The sequence below is a fragment of the Sciurus vulgaris genome (genome assembly GCF_902686455.1).
Source record: "Sciurus vulgaris genome assembly, chromosome: 3".
NCBI lineage: Eukaryota > Metazoa > Chordata > Mammalia > Rodentia > Sciuridae > Sciurus > Sciurus vulgaris.
Window position 1 is genome coordinate 2,474,789 of NC_136463.1, and position 14,344 is coordinate 2,489,132.

The 14,344-nt window shown below is 60.0% G+C and overlaps 1 protein-coding gene across 10 annotated transcripts in view; it reads left to right on the plus strand.

Moving 5' to 3' along the window:
- TBC1D16 (TBC1 domain family member 16) overlaps positions 1-14,344 on the plus strand; it is a 104,330-nt gene that overhangs the window by 53,710 nt on the left and 36,276 nt on the right. For 7 of the 10 annotated variants that reach the window (XM_079131083.1, XM_079131078.1, XM_079131086.1 and 4 more), the window contains exon 3: positions 325-922. The exons of the other annotated variants lie outside the window; for them this stretch is intronic. In XM_079131083.1, coding sequence (XP_078987209.1) covers positions 325-922 — 598 coding nt within the window. The remainder of the gene's footprint in view (positions 1-324; positions 923-14,344) is intronic. 10 annotated transcript variants of the gene reach the window in all.

Genomic DNA, 14,344 nt, shown 5'->3' on the forward strand with positions numbered 1-14,344 from the left:
GGCCCAGGTACCTGCCAGCGTGGGTTGGTGTGAAACAGAAGTCCAGTCTCCTGCCTTCGTCCCTCCCCAGGTGCCCAGCACAGTCAGATGACTCTCCCAGTAGTTCGGCATAGGCTGTGAACCTGAGCAGAAAAGCTAGGGCCGGCTGCTGTCCAGGGCCAGCCCCCTGACCTGCTGGACACGGGTGGCTCAGCCCTGGCCCTGGGGTGTTTGCTCACGTCCAGTCCACTTCTGGGGCCCAACTGTGTCCACAGTGCCAAGTAGCCTGTGGAGCAGCGCTCGCCGGCCTCTGCAGGCCTGACCTCCACATGCAACTCCCCACAGGGTACCTGTGCCTGTACATGGAGAAGGATGAGCTGCTGGGGGCCACCCTCATCCTGGCCTGGGTCCCCAACTCACGCATCCAGAGGCAGGATGAGGAGGCCCTGCGCTACATCACCCCGGAGAGCTCCCCTGTGCGCAAGGCCCCCCGTCACCGGCGCCGACGCAACCCAAGCTCAGGGGCCCCCCAGCAGGCCTCCCCCTTGGAGCCAAGGCCCTCGCTGACCCCCAAAGAGGAGGACATCCTGGTGGTAGCCCAGAGCATCCAGGAGGCTGTGCACATCGGCACTTCGCCTGAGGGTGGCGAGAAGCTGGCCCTGGGCACGCGGGCAGATGGGCCCCACCCCGCCCTGCAGCCTGCGCCCGGGAGCTCCGGAGTCCTATCTGCAGCTGGCGCGCAGGATGGGGCTGAGGAGGGCCGGGAGCCGCGGCCTGAGGCCGGGGAGGAGGAGGGCTCCTGGGAGCTGTCTGCGGACGGAGTGAGCAGGGACAGCTCCTTCGACTCAGACTCGGACGCCTTCCCCTCGCCTTTCTGCCTCTCGCCCGTCAGCGCAGGCCTCACGGAGGGCAGCAGCCCCGCGTTCCTGGAGAGCGAGGGCAGGTGAGTTTCCTGCGCGGCCCAGGCTGAACCGTGGCAGGGACCCCACTGCTGGCTGAGCACAGCAGCCCACCCTCCCCAGGGAGAGGGCCCAGGCCCGTCGTGAAGGACCTGACTGGCCCCTGACCAAGCCAGGACCCGGGAGTCTAGGCCTTTCTGTTCTCGTCCCAGGAGGGGCGGGAGGGTGCCGGTTCTCCCTCAGTCCCCAGGCGAGTGTCTGAGAGGCCTGTGTGGCATCGTGGGCTCATCAGGCTGGCCCAAGGCCAGTTTGGCTGCGTTGCCTGGTCCCCGGCCAGGCTCTGCTCAGCTCTGCTGCCCTCCAGGCACGTGACCTGGCCAGCCAGGACTCCTGCCTCCGCCAGGCGTGGAGGCGTGAAGGCAGCCCCGGGGGGCACGCAGCAGCCCTTACCTTGCTTTGAGGCCGCTGTGTGTGCAGGGAGCTGGAGGCCGGGTTCAGTGGCACGTGGGCTTACTGGGAGGGCCAGCAGCTGGACCCGCCTTGGAGCCTGAGGAGTCCTGATGGGGAGGGTTGCCGTGCGTCCACCGTCCAGCGCCTGCAGGGACCTGGACTGAGGCCTCACAGTGGTGGCCTGCCCCAGGCCCAACCGCCGTGGCCACAGCAGCCCAGAGCACTGGAGGAGGCCAGGGTGGGTGTACCAGGTCCCTCCCCGTCCTGTGCTCTGGATGTGGTCCTTGCTCTGTGGCACAGAGACATGATGGAGGTCGTAGCAGCCGGTGGTAAGAGCTGACGTTGGCCATCAGCACGTAATCAATCATTCTGCTCACGCCCCGGCCAGGCCTGCACCAGATGGCGAGGCCTGAGCTTTGCCAGGGTACTGGGCTCCATGCGCTATGGATCGTGTATTTTATGGTTCTGACTCTGCCAGGCCCTGTGAGGTTGCCAGTTCTGTGCGGTGGGTCCCAGTGTTATCCCTGCTGGGTGGGAGGGGAAGGGAAGCTCCAGGGTCAGTGCCCTGCTGGAGGGCTCTGGCTGTTGCACAAGTCGCGGGGTTTGAACCCAGCGAGGTCTTCTCCAGGGCTGGACGTATGGGAGTCAGAGAGCAGAGGGCAGGCAGAGGCTGACTCAGCGGGAAGGCATTTCAGAGGAACACGCTCGACAAGATGTGGTCTATTGAAGCCCTAGGGTGAATGATGACATTTGTCTCAGGTATTTGAGAGCACAGATAAAAAGTAGCAGTTGGCCATAAGGACTCTGGGTCCCTGCTGAGGTCTGCTGAGTCCTGTGGTGTTCTGGGCCAGGGACCAGCTGGGCATAAACCTCCAGCCCAGCCTGGATCCACGGCCAGGCCAGCCAGAGCACACCCTGGTGGTGCCACGCGGGCAGCGCAGTGGTATCTGGGGCCGTCCAGGCATCCAGGGCTCAGGGAGAGTGAGAGAGGGTCTCACCTGCTTTATCCTGCAGAGGCGGCAGGCTTGGTTTGTGGTCTGGGGCTGAGGACAGAACGCGGAGGCTGGTCTGTCTGCTTTCTGTCCGGCAGCCTCATCTTGTGAGGAGCACACATTTGGGAATTAGGAAGTTGTGTGCTGGCTAAGTCTGACACCTGGTTGGCCTGAACCTGAGAAGCTTCTTTCTCTTCTTGGAGCCTCAGTTTCCCTCCTGGGATGAGCCCGGTGATGCCCATCTTACGGGTTTCGTGAGGATGCACCCGGCTCCCTTTCCAGCCTCTGTAGGCTGGTTCTCAAGTCCCCCGGGGCTTCCACACAGCCCCGATGCCTCCGGAGCAGTGACGCCCACCCTGGCTGCTTCTGTCCCCAGGGAAGGCGTGACCACATCAGATGTTTGTGTTAAGCTGAGGGTGGGCATTGTTGGCACCTGGCGGGTGGAGGTGGGGGTGCTGCAGGCTCCCAGCCATACTCGGCACCCCTGCCTTCCCTCTGCCTCCTGCCTTTACCCAGGCTTCTCCCTCCTCCCCTCTCCTGATCCCAGCCTGTGCACGGGAATCAGCTCCATAGGATTTTGCGTCTGGATTTTGGGAGACCTCTATCCCCCCAAAGGGTGGATGTGAGGAGAGTGTGTTCCTCACCTTGCCCTTCTCCTGCCAGAGCCTGGGTCTGACCCAGGCTGCAGGACCTGTTGCAGCTGAGGGGAGGTCGGCAGTGGGCCAGTGTGAACTTTGGAATCTGACAGGTTTGCCTTGAGCCTGGCTCTGCCTCCCCGCCCTCCCCCGACCCTGTTGTACAGTTTGACACTCAGTTGTCTCCTGGGTGTGGTCCAGAACCCCTCCTTGCCGGTCTGGGGTGTGTGGTCAGCGAGCCTGGCCCGGGAACCGGAGCCTGGTGCTGAGGAGTGCTCACCTCTGTCCCCCGCTCATTTGAAGGTGCAGAAAACACTTCTTGGCCTCACGGCTGCTGTTTCAGTGTGCTTGTCCTCTGGGCCTCCAGCTTGGAGCCCCTGACAAGTGCTCTTGCCCTCCTTGCCCGTATCAACGCAGCTTGGCTGAGGCTCACTGGGCACCATGTGTTAGTTCGTTTTCTGTTGTGATAGCACAATACTCGAGGCTGAATATTTACAAAGAGGTTTCTTCAGCAAACAGTTTTGAAAGCTGAAAGTACCCATCAAATTGGCCTCTGGCGAGGACCCTCTGAGCTGCATCACATCTTGGTGGAGGGCATGGCGTAGTGGGAGAGGGAGTCGCAGAGCAGGACAGGAAGCCAGAGTGCAGGGAGGGGCCATGCCTGCCCTTTTATAATAACCCTCTTGAGAGAAATAGCCAGAGTCCTCCGGAACACCATCCAGTCCTCTGAGGGACACCCCCAGTGACCTGACCACCTTCCACCAGGCCCCGCCTCTTAAAGGTCCCACCACCTCAACAGCATCACACTGAGGACTAGGTTCCAGCACAGGAACTCCTGGGGGACACTCCAGCCTTATCCAAGCCACAGCATGGTGAAGAGCAGCTCTGTGGTGGGACAGACAGCCATGCCCAGCCCCCTATCCTGCCTCCGAGGAGCCTTGCTTCCATGCCAGGCGGGTATGGAACCAGCTTGCCTCAGGTGATAAGGTGACGCACAGGGTCCCACCCCAAGCCTGTTCTGCGTGACAGGCTGCTGGGAACCTCTGTTTAAAAAAACAATAAGTAAAGGAGCAGACGTGGGTTCTGAGAAGGGTGGGCCCTGGAATCTGCATTTCCCAACATGTCTTTGCTCCTCTGCAGCTTGTATCCAGTGTGCTGTTTGGGTCCCCTGGAAGCAAAGATGGTGGCCCTTGGTCTTTCTCTGTCCCCTGCAGCTCCTGGCACATGATGGTACAGGAAGTCCTTCACTAATGGTCCCTCGTACCAGATGATTAGAACAGGTATCCTCAGTTGGGCCGCACGTGAGCATCCCTGGGCAGCTTTTCTAAGTCCTGCTGCCCAGGCCACCCCAGCCAGCATCACTGAGGGTGGCTTGGTCCCCAAGTACTCTGAACTCCCCAGGGGTTTCTAGGGTGCAACTTTCCTCTGAATGACAAAAGGTCACAGAAAAGACAGAAAACTGGGTATTTTGGTGGGGCACCTGGACTTACAGCTATTCTATTTGGGACGCTGAGCCAGGAGGATCCCAAGTTCAAGACCAGCCTGGGTAATAAAGCAAGACCCTGTCTCAAAAGAAAATGATAAGCCCTGCATGGTGGTGCACACCTGTCATCCCGGCAGCTTGGGAGGCTGAACCTGGAGGAGCATGAGTTCAAAGCCAGCCTCAGCAACTGCCAGAGGCCCAATGGGAGAGGCAGGTCCTGGTGTGCCTGGCAGGGAGGGGTCAGGGCTGAGATCCAGTGGACTGGATGCCCAGCAGCAGGTGTGGCATCTCTGAGGTCTTGCTTGCACCCACAGCTGCTCCAGAGTTGAGGTTCCTCCTGACCTGGGAATGGAGCTCCCAGGGGGCAGGGCAGTAGGCTGGCTCACGGGCCCCCTCTAGTGGCAGAACTGAGGAACTACACATACAGGCTGAGTAGCTGACTGGGAATGGGCCGGGAGGAACAGCCCTGGGGATCCCAGAGTCCCCCATTTTAGTACTTGGCAGCTAGTTCACAGGAGGTCTGTGTGTCCCCTGGTCTCTCGTACCTGTGTGCTACCTCGAGTACATCTGGTGGGGGCCTGGTTCCCAGAAAGCAGGGCCTCCTACCCAGCCGGTGGTCCTCTCCTCCCCCCGCCCTCAGCACAGTGACCATCTGGAAGTCCAGGACATGCCAGCATTTAAGGCATACTTGGAGAGGGGTCACCTTGATCCCTTGCGTGGACCACCTCTCCCCTGAGACGCTGAGCTTTTACCAGTGGGATCTGGTTCTGGCTTAGTCCCCACCTTCTGTAGTGATGTGGGCTGCTGGGGAGGAGGGTGACACCGGACACCATCCAGGGACATCCTGTCACTCATTTCTGTCCTGAGAGGGACCCGGTCCAGTCTCAAGATCCTCCTGGGTGAGGGTGTGAGGTGGCAGGACCTGGCGTGACCTGGTCAGTCATTCCTGCCCTGGGGCCCTGCTGGCTGCTTAGATAAGTGGCTAACATGTGGTGTCTCCTCTCTAAGTCCAAATGTCTGTTCTGGGACTCATCCTAAGAAATGGCCCAAATGACAGAAAGGTGTCTTCATAGCAGGAGAAAGAAAAGAACTGAAATGCTCAGGGCCGGAGGCCAGAGTCTTGCCTACCACGTCTTTTGTGGCCAAGACAAAGCTGTCCAGGGCTGCCCAGCAGCACTGTGGCCACCACCAGCTTCACGCGACTCATGAACCCCTGGAATGTGAAACTGCAGCTTGAGTGGCCGGTTTCAATCTTGCATGACACTGATTAATATAGACTCAAACGCCTGCTGTGTCCAGTGCCCACTGTGCTGGACAGACGGCTCGTGGGTTCCATTATGAGACTCTTATCCTATACTCAATTTTCAGACATTTCTTTCTGTGATAATATCAACCTTAGACGAAAACCTTTTTTCTTTCTTTCTTTTTTTCCCTGTGGTCCTGGGGTTGAACCCAGGCCCTAGCATGTGCAGGGCGAGTGCTCACCCCTGAGCTACAGCCTCTGCCCACAGAAACCAATTTTTTTAAAAATAGACAGCCCTGCACTCCCAGGGCTGGCAGAGCCTCAGGCTGTCTTGCGTGTTTACTAATGAAGGTGCCCTGGGGCCATCCAGCCGCAAGGTCCTTCCAGTGAGACCCAACGCTGATGGCCTGCCACCGCCAGTCCCCAGTGATCCACATCGGTGCCTTCGTGCCCCCGGGAAGCGAGGCTGTTTTCTCTCTCCCACGGGATCCTCTTGTCACTCTTGGTGGCTTTCTCAGGGTGACTAGCCCTAGTGAAGTCTGCACTCAGGGTCACAGAATGAGTGGGTGGCCTCACCTGAGGGCTGTGTCCTTTTCTTTCTTTATTTAAAATTCATTTATTTATTTTTGGTACCAGGGATGGAATACAGAGGTGCTTAACCACTGAACCACATCCCCAGCCCTTTTTATTTATTTTCATTTTGAGATTTTGAGGCAGGGTCTCAGGAAGTTGCTGAGATTGACTTTGGACTTGGCGATCCTCCTGCCTCAGCCTCCCAACTGCTGGGATTACAGGTGTGCATCACTACGCCCAGCTGGGTCCTTTTTCTGTGGTTTCCAGATGCATTGTTGCTGCTGGCTCACACAGGGTCCAGGTGAGGCTCGCTCAGCCACAGGTGGGCCCTGGGCCAGCAACCATGGCTTGGGGTCCTGCCAGGAGGCCCGTCTGCCGGTCTGCTGTGTCTGACGCTGTCTGTGCATGCTGGGTGTCTCAGCTCAGGGATTCCAAGCGGCCTCTGGTTCCCCGCCTCCTTCCTTCCAGCTGGCAGGTTCTCCTCCCTCCTACTGAATGGCCAGCCACCCTGTGGGTGGCAGAGTCCCTGAGCCCTGCGGGCATCGGCTTTCCCTGGGGAGGGCTGCGGTGGTCACTTCTGTGTGTGCTGTTCGAGGGCCTTGAGAGGCACTCTGCTCACCTGCAGCTGCTTCACGGGCCCCGCCAGTGTGTCTGCAGCTGGATCTTCCACGTGTTTATGTTCGGTGTATTTGAATTTTAACATCCATGTGTGGCAGGGCTTCCTGTTGGCCAGTGCCACTCGATGTGAGCGTGGGGCGGCGGTGGCTGCCATCACTTGGGCCCCACTCCAGGCCACCGGGCCAGGATGCCCCCACTTCCTGGTCAGCGGGCATTCGCCTAACCGCCCCCCAGACAGGCATGCCCCAGGGTGAGTCCTGTTCACCTGAGTGGGCCAGGGAGGGACCGAACATACCTGGGCCCTCCAGCCCTCCCTGTCCCTCTGTTCCTGGTCAATGCATGAAGGACGGAGGCCTGAGAAGCCGTGGGGAGGTCCACAGGCAGGCGGTGTCGAGGCAGGACCAGGTGGGGCGGTGGGCATCGGGGGCCAGGGCCAGCCAGAGATGAAGCCAGGAGGGGATCCCCTACCCCCAATTTCAGGACCATACCCCAGCTCCGTTGTGGGCCACCCAGGCACCCTGGCTGCCCCACCACACCCAGAGGATGCTGGGAATGTCCTGGCTGCTCCCAGGCCCCACCCCCGACCTGCTCAGGAGCCTGGCAGCCCCTCCCCAGGCCCGGCAGCAGCTGGGCGGAGGCTGGCAGCTCGGGAAGGTCTGTTGTTTGGGTTTGTTTGTGCTTCTGCGACCGGGAGCTGAGATCCGTTTCTGTAACACAGGCGTCTCTCGTCGCCCTGCAATCTGTTCCGAGCTGCCTGGAGGCTCATCTTGTCTTACGTTCCTGTGGCACCCGGCAGGCTCCCGTGGTGCCTCGCTTCCCCCCGCCTGCCTGGTCGTGGTGCCCTTGCCAGCTGCCCCCACCTGCAGGGTGGCCGCCCAGGAGGGGTGGAGGTGGTCCGCACACGTGCCTGCACCCCCTGCCATCTGGAGACTGCCACAGGAAGTAGTGGTAGTGTCGCCCAGGGGTCTCACTGCCAGGCCAGGAAGCCGGGCACTCGCCCAGGTCCTAGCGGGGACCCCTCACGGCTGCCCCTCAGCTCGGGGGGCTTCTTATGAGGGGAGGGGTCCTTAGCGGGAGGCGACTGCCACCAGCTCCAGGAGCTCAGAGGTGCCGCCAGAGCTTCCCGACGTGTGTGCGCTTGGCTGCTGAGCGGCTCCCACACCATGTCCCAGAGGGCGGGACCCCGGCTCCAGCAGGGCCATGTCCAGTGGAGGTTTTCACCAGACATCCTGTTGTGAGTCTGAGGGTTTGGCCTCGGCAGGGTGTCGGACCTCTGCGCATCGACCTCCTGGTGACTTGGGGCCACCGGGCGGTTCAGCTAGGCAGCGGGTGGGGCGCTGGCCCCGCCTGGGCAGGGCTTTCAGGTGGCGCCTTTGTCGGCTTCACAGCCCTGCTCCAGGCGCTGTGTGGGGGTCCCAGGGCTCCGTGACAAAGTGCCACCAACGCTGAGGCTCAACGAGAGCAGCCCTTCCTCACGCAGTCTGGAGGCCAGAAGCCCGAGTCAGGTCGTGGGCAGGCCGTGCGCCCCGAAGGCCTCGGGCAGGGTCCCTCCTGCCTCTTCCGGCCTCTGGCCTCATCAATCCACCCTCTGCCTCTGACTCCACAGCCCCCTGCCCATGTCCTCTGCCCCTCACGGACACCAGCCACTATCCTGGGGCCACCCTGCTCAGCACAGCCGCATCCTAACCTGATGACACCTGCAAAGACCCTTTTTCCAAATAAGGTCGCGTTGGGTTTTGGAAGTTCCATCCACCCCTCACATGCCGAGGCTCCTGGTTTTGATGCTGAAGCAGGAGCTCCGTCCCATTCGGGAGGGGGCACGGCCCTCCTGCAGGTCTCTGCCCCCTGGGTTCCCGCTGTGACACATGCTCCAAGGTTAAAAACCAAGTGGAACCACCGTGAGGCCCCTCCCTCTGCCTCCTTCCGGTGGTCCCCGGCTCCCAACCCCTTGGCGCCCAGGGATCTGAGTCCCCGGAGAGCTGGGGGAACCTGCCTTGGCAGCCACAGAGCGCCAGCGCCCACTCTGGGGATTTTGGGGAAGGGCACAGGGAGAGTGTTCGTGACCTTCCATCCTTCGTCGCTGCGTTCCCGTTTGGGTTCGCTTTGTTCCTGGCCCTTCAGAGTTGGGAGTTGTGATTGTCTGTCCCAGGGATTGGCGGATGGGCCAGAGAGTATTTTCTGCTTGGGGCCCACATGGCCATTGCTCCCCCTTCTCAACTCTGCCCTGTATTCCGAATGCCGCCACCATGGTGTGTGAACGGGCATGCTGTGTCCCATCAAAACCTCACCACGGGGACTGAGAGGTGGACTTTGTATAACGTGCACGAAATATTCTCCTTTTTTTTTAAATTTAAAAATGCCCAGCGTGGCCCTTCACAGAGAAAGCCATCTCCGGTGACCAAGCATAGGTCTAGTTTTTTTTTGTTTGTTTGTTTGTTTGTTTTGCGGTGCTGGTAGGTCTAGTTTTAGAAGAAGTTGCTGAACCACTTTCCAGAGTGACCACGCCATCCTGCCGTCCCCCAGCAATGTGTGGCCCAGTTAGTTTCCTGCACCCTGCCAGCTTTCCATGTTGTCTTTGTGTTTGAGGAGGGTCTCTGTTGCCCAGGCTGGTCTCAGACTCAGACTGGTGACCCTCCTGGCTCTGTTCTCTTGGCTCTTCTGATCGGTGCGTGGTGATACCTTACTGTGGTTTTAACCTGTGTTTCCCTGATCGCTAGTGACCCTGCATCTTTGTGTGTGTGTGTCCATCTGTTTTCCCCTTTGGTGAAATGTCTTTATGCAAAAGTGCTCATAATTCTCACTGGTTTTGCTTTATTTTTGCGTTTGAATTTTGATATTTTCTGGAACCTAGTCCTTTGTGACTATGTGGTTTGCAAATATCTTCCCCAGTCTATAGCTATCTTTTCGTCATCTGAACAGGATCATTCACACAGCAATTTCCGTTTCGTTAAGTCCAATTTATCCCTTTTTTTCCTCTTATGAATCTTGCTCTTGATGTCAAGTCTAGTAACTCCTGGCTTAGCCCTAGGTCCTGAAGAAGTTTTGGTATCTTCCTAGAAGTCTTATGCTTTACAGTAGGTCTGTGGCCCCTCCTGAGTTAATTTGGGTGTGAGACACGGGGTTCATTTTCTGGATGTGGTTGCAGCAGCACTGAGTGCTGGAAGGCGGTCTGTCCTTCCTCCATGAGCCGCTTTGAGGGCTTCTGTGCCTTTGTCCAAAATCAGGTGGATATTTGTGTGGGTCTTGTTTACTCCATTTTTTAAATAAAAAGAAGCAGATATGATTAGTTGTAACAACTACCCAGTGAATCTGAAACAGTATCATTCACTGTGCTAGCAACTTAGGCACCAAGGGATATTTACAATGTATCGTGTGCACTTCTCGCCTAGAACACATCTCCAGAGCCCGGCTTGGTACCGGTGCCTTGAGGGGCTCGGCCCGCCTTGGCCAGCCTGGGTCTGCACAGGCAGGGTCCTGCCCCAGCCCTGTTGTGGGCCAGCCCCCGCTGTGGACTCCCCTCTTCCTTTGTCCTTGATGACTGGGTGGCTTCCAGGAGGGGGTCTGGAGAGGGTCCATCACCTCTGTCAGGGGATCCTGTAGTCCTGGTGCTCCCTGGTTCTGAATCGGATTCCAGAGGGAGGCACGCGTGTCGCCGTGCAGGCAGATTCTAAGGAGATGCCCCGTGGAGCCTCCGCACCTGGTGGCGTTGCCTTGAGATCGTGCTGTTGTAGCCTGTCCACTAGGGGCTGGCAGGTCTTCCAGCAGCTGATCTTTCCACTAAATCTGCCAGGACAGGAGATGAGTGCGTCAGCTCTCCTGAGCCCAGGAGAGGGAGGTCCCTGTGGAGGCAGTGTCCCCGGAGACTGTGCTCCTGTGGCAGGGCTTTCTAGGACCTGGGAGTGAAGCCTGTCAGCCTGTGCCACGGCAGCTCACAGATCTCCACAGCCTCGCGGGTCCTTGACGCAACCTGGCTGATTGGTTGCATGGGGCTTGTGGGCTGCCCCGGAGACTGAGCTGCTCTGAATGCAGAGCCACCCTTGGGAGCAGGAGGCCAGAGGCCCAGGGCCCCCAGGCCTTACGTCAGCAGCTCGAGCAGGCTTCTCACAGGGCCAGGAGGCCCAGGGACACTCCTGAGAGCTCTGAGTGTGAGGTCACAGGTGCCCAGAGGCAGTGACGTGGCAGTGCCCCCAGGGCACCAGGGAACTGGCACCACACCCTTAGGTTTGTGCCTGGCTGTTGCAATGTAACCAACACCTGATGAAACTCTCCCTAAAAGCTAGGGAGGGGGCCTTTTGTCTCGTGGAAGGACTGCGTGGCTCCTGCTGTGTCCTCCCCAGCAGTCGACAGAGGCCAGCTTCACAGTGCACTTGCACGCAGGTGTGCAGGACCAGGGCTCCCGCATCCCCCCTGCACCCAGAAGGGCTTCCTTGTTTTGGGGCGTCTGTCTGGGGAGTGTGAAAAGCTGGGAGTGACTGTGCAGCAGCCCCGCACACCCAGACCACCACCCTTGACAGACCACCACCCTTGACCTTGGTGGGTGAGGAAGTAGGTGGCCCCAGGACCTGCGCCACATCCCAGCTCTGCTTGGCCCTGTGCCCAGGCAGGACCACCCTCAGGGCCTCTGTTCCCCCAGTACATGATGAGGCCAGTGTCTGACCCTCCCCAGGGGACTGCCCTGAGGGACTTCTGAGGACAGTGTGGGCGTGGCACCTAGCTGGGGCTTGTGACCGGCTCTTGTGATCATCTTGGCCTCCATGGTCCCCCAGAACAGGGATTGAGAGTAGCCCTAGGGCTAAAGAACAAATGCCACTTCTGCTCCATCTTTCAGCATCTCCAAAATGGGCTGCAGACCCCTGGAAGAGGGCCGTGCCGGGGCTTTGGAGCCAGCAAACACTGTGGGGGAGGGGCCAGGGCGGGCCAGGAGAGCAGGGACTCACAAGTGGGACCTCTCCTCTGGGAGGTGGAGAGGCCTGTGGCTGCTTTGTGGGTCACCAGAGGTGGTGGCTGCTAATGTCAAGGAGTGAGGGAGACAGGACCCCACAGAGGTGTGCCTGGGAGAGGTGGCGCCCAGGAGCTGTGGTGAGGTCAGAGTCGGCGGATCCGGAGGCCTCGGGATCTGTCTTGCTTCTGTAAATATTTAAACACAGGAGGATTATTTTTGGTAGCTCCATCTCTCTCTCTGAGGCTGGCGGGCTGCCGAGATGGGTGTCAAGTGACAGCATGCTGCCACCCCCCTGTGCTCCGTGCACTGGGGGTTCCAGTGGCCTGTTTGATTTGGGTCACGGTAGCCCTTATGGGAGGCATGGAAAAGTGACCCTTGGCATTCCCTCCTGGGCGAGGCCAGTGTGAGAAGTACGTCCTGCCTGTCCCCAGCCTTTCTGTGGTAGTGAACGTGAGTTTCCTGAGCTGCTGGACCACAGGCTGCCAAGAACAGCAGTGACACACAGGGTCAGAGCCAGCGGGCACACCAGGGCGGTCCCCATGCTCTGCAGCCCAGCTGGGGCGAGAGGATCCCTTGTGTGCTGTGGCGAGAGGGGCCTGCAAACAGGCCACGGCTGGAGACAGGTGTGGACACAGAGCCTCGAGCTCCGGGTGCGGGAGGGCCACATGGGAACTCTGCTGTTTGCAGAGTGATGGCTCTTTCTTCCTACCCCAAAGTGGGTTTGGGCACCATGGCCCCACATTTTCCCTGTGCTGCCCCCTGCGCCCTGTGCTGGGGAAGATGGCAGACAGTGTCCTGGGGACACTGCAGCCTAGGGATCCACGGGTGCCCAGCAGATGGCAGGCTTCCCCCAGATCAGCAGGGGCGTCCGCGGCTGCCACCTCCTCTGCCCCTTTCCTCCCCAGCACCCCCCCCCCCGCTGTCCTTGGCCCTCCGCCCTCCCAGCCCCCTCCCTGCTTGCTCCCTCCTCCCGGGCTGGTTCTGTAAGCTCTAAGTGAGGTGGACTCTTAACTGGCAAGTCCCTGGAGGCTGTTTCCAGGGCTGGGCTGGCCGAGGGCTGTTGGAAGGACAGGCGCTCCGGCTCAGCCTCGCCCCTCACGGGCCCGCTGGACTGCATGGCTCCGGGGCCTCGGGCCCTGCACCCCACTGCTTCAGCTGCCTTTTGGCCCCCCTTGACCTTCCCTCTGCTCTCTGGTGGGTGGAGACTCACGTGAGACCCACCCTCACCCTCTCTCCAGCCAAGCAGCCCCCCACCCCCAGACCAGACAGGTCCTCCATGGGCTTGGCCTCTGGCCCCAGAGTGGAGGCTGATGTCTCACCTGGGTCAGGTGGGCAGCTGGAAGCAGCCTGTGGGCACACAGACCTCCAGGATAGGCCGTCAGAGCCTCAAGGGTGGCCTTGTCTGGAAAATACTTTGTGAACCTCCTGCTTTAAGAAAAAAAAAAAAGTTACTATTACATAGGTAACTCACGCATGGTCCGCTCACGGTCTGCGTAGAAATGTCAGGGTCGGCAGGGTCTCGTCACGCTCCACGCCTCGTTCCTAGCAGCACTGTCCAGAGTGCGAAAGGCGAAGCCCCACGGGTCCCTCGGCAGACAAGTGGACACAGTAAGTGAGCCAGATCCCTGCGACGAGCGCTGGGCCCGGGGCTGGCTCCGTGGTGAGCTCTTGTCCCAGGGCCAACAGAGCGTCAGCCGGCTGTGGAGGAAGATGGTTCGGCCGCCAGCCTCGGCCTGGAGGAACCTGAGACAGCGTTACCTGAAATAGGTCGTGAGGGGCCAGGTCCCGCAGGGCTCCTCCCATGAGCCCCGGCGTCGTCAGGCTTGGAGACGGTCGTTCACGTGCAGGCTGCCAGGGCCAGGCGGGGCGGGGCTGCTCAGTGGGTGCAGGTTCAGTTGTGCAAGATGGAAGGCTGCGGGCTGGATGGTGGCAGTGCTTGCGCCACAGTGTGGACGTGCCCAGCGCCGCTGCTGGCTTCAAGATGGTCAAGATGATAGGTTCATGTCGCGCGTACCTCACCACAACAAAGAGACAGAGGTGGTCGGCCAGCTGCGGGCTGTTGGCGCTCACCCTCCCGGCCTCCCAGAACTGGTTTCCCCCGAAGTCTGCGAGCTGTGGGAGGTTGTTGCAGCCCTGACAACTGGTCATGAACTTCAAGGGTTGGGAAATCATGCTGCTGGCCTCACCTGGCTGGAGGGGAGAGCTGCTGGGGCCACCTCGCTGGTGCCCAGCACACCAGGGTGGGGCTGAGTCAGTAGGCTCTGAAAGCCGGTCCCTCCCCGAGAGCCTGCTGTGAAGGGTGAAGAACCTGCAGCTCGGGAGGAGCTTCCAGAGCTTGGTCAGGGTCAGATCAGGGATAATGCTTTCCCAGTGTTTTCACGAGCTTAGAAAAACAGACGCTCCCCACCGTCTCCTGGGAATCTGGAAAGTCTAGCCCGTTTCTGGGTGTGGACGCTGAACTGAGGGCCTGCACTGGGGAAGGCAACCCACGGGCTGGGCTGTCCCGAGAGCATGACCGCCACGCCTCCAG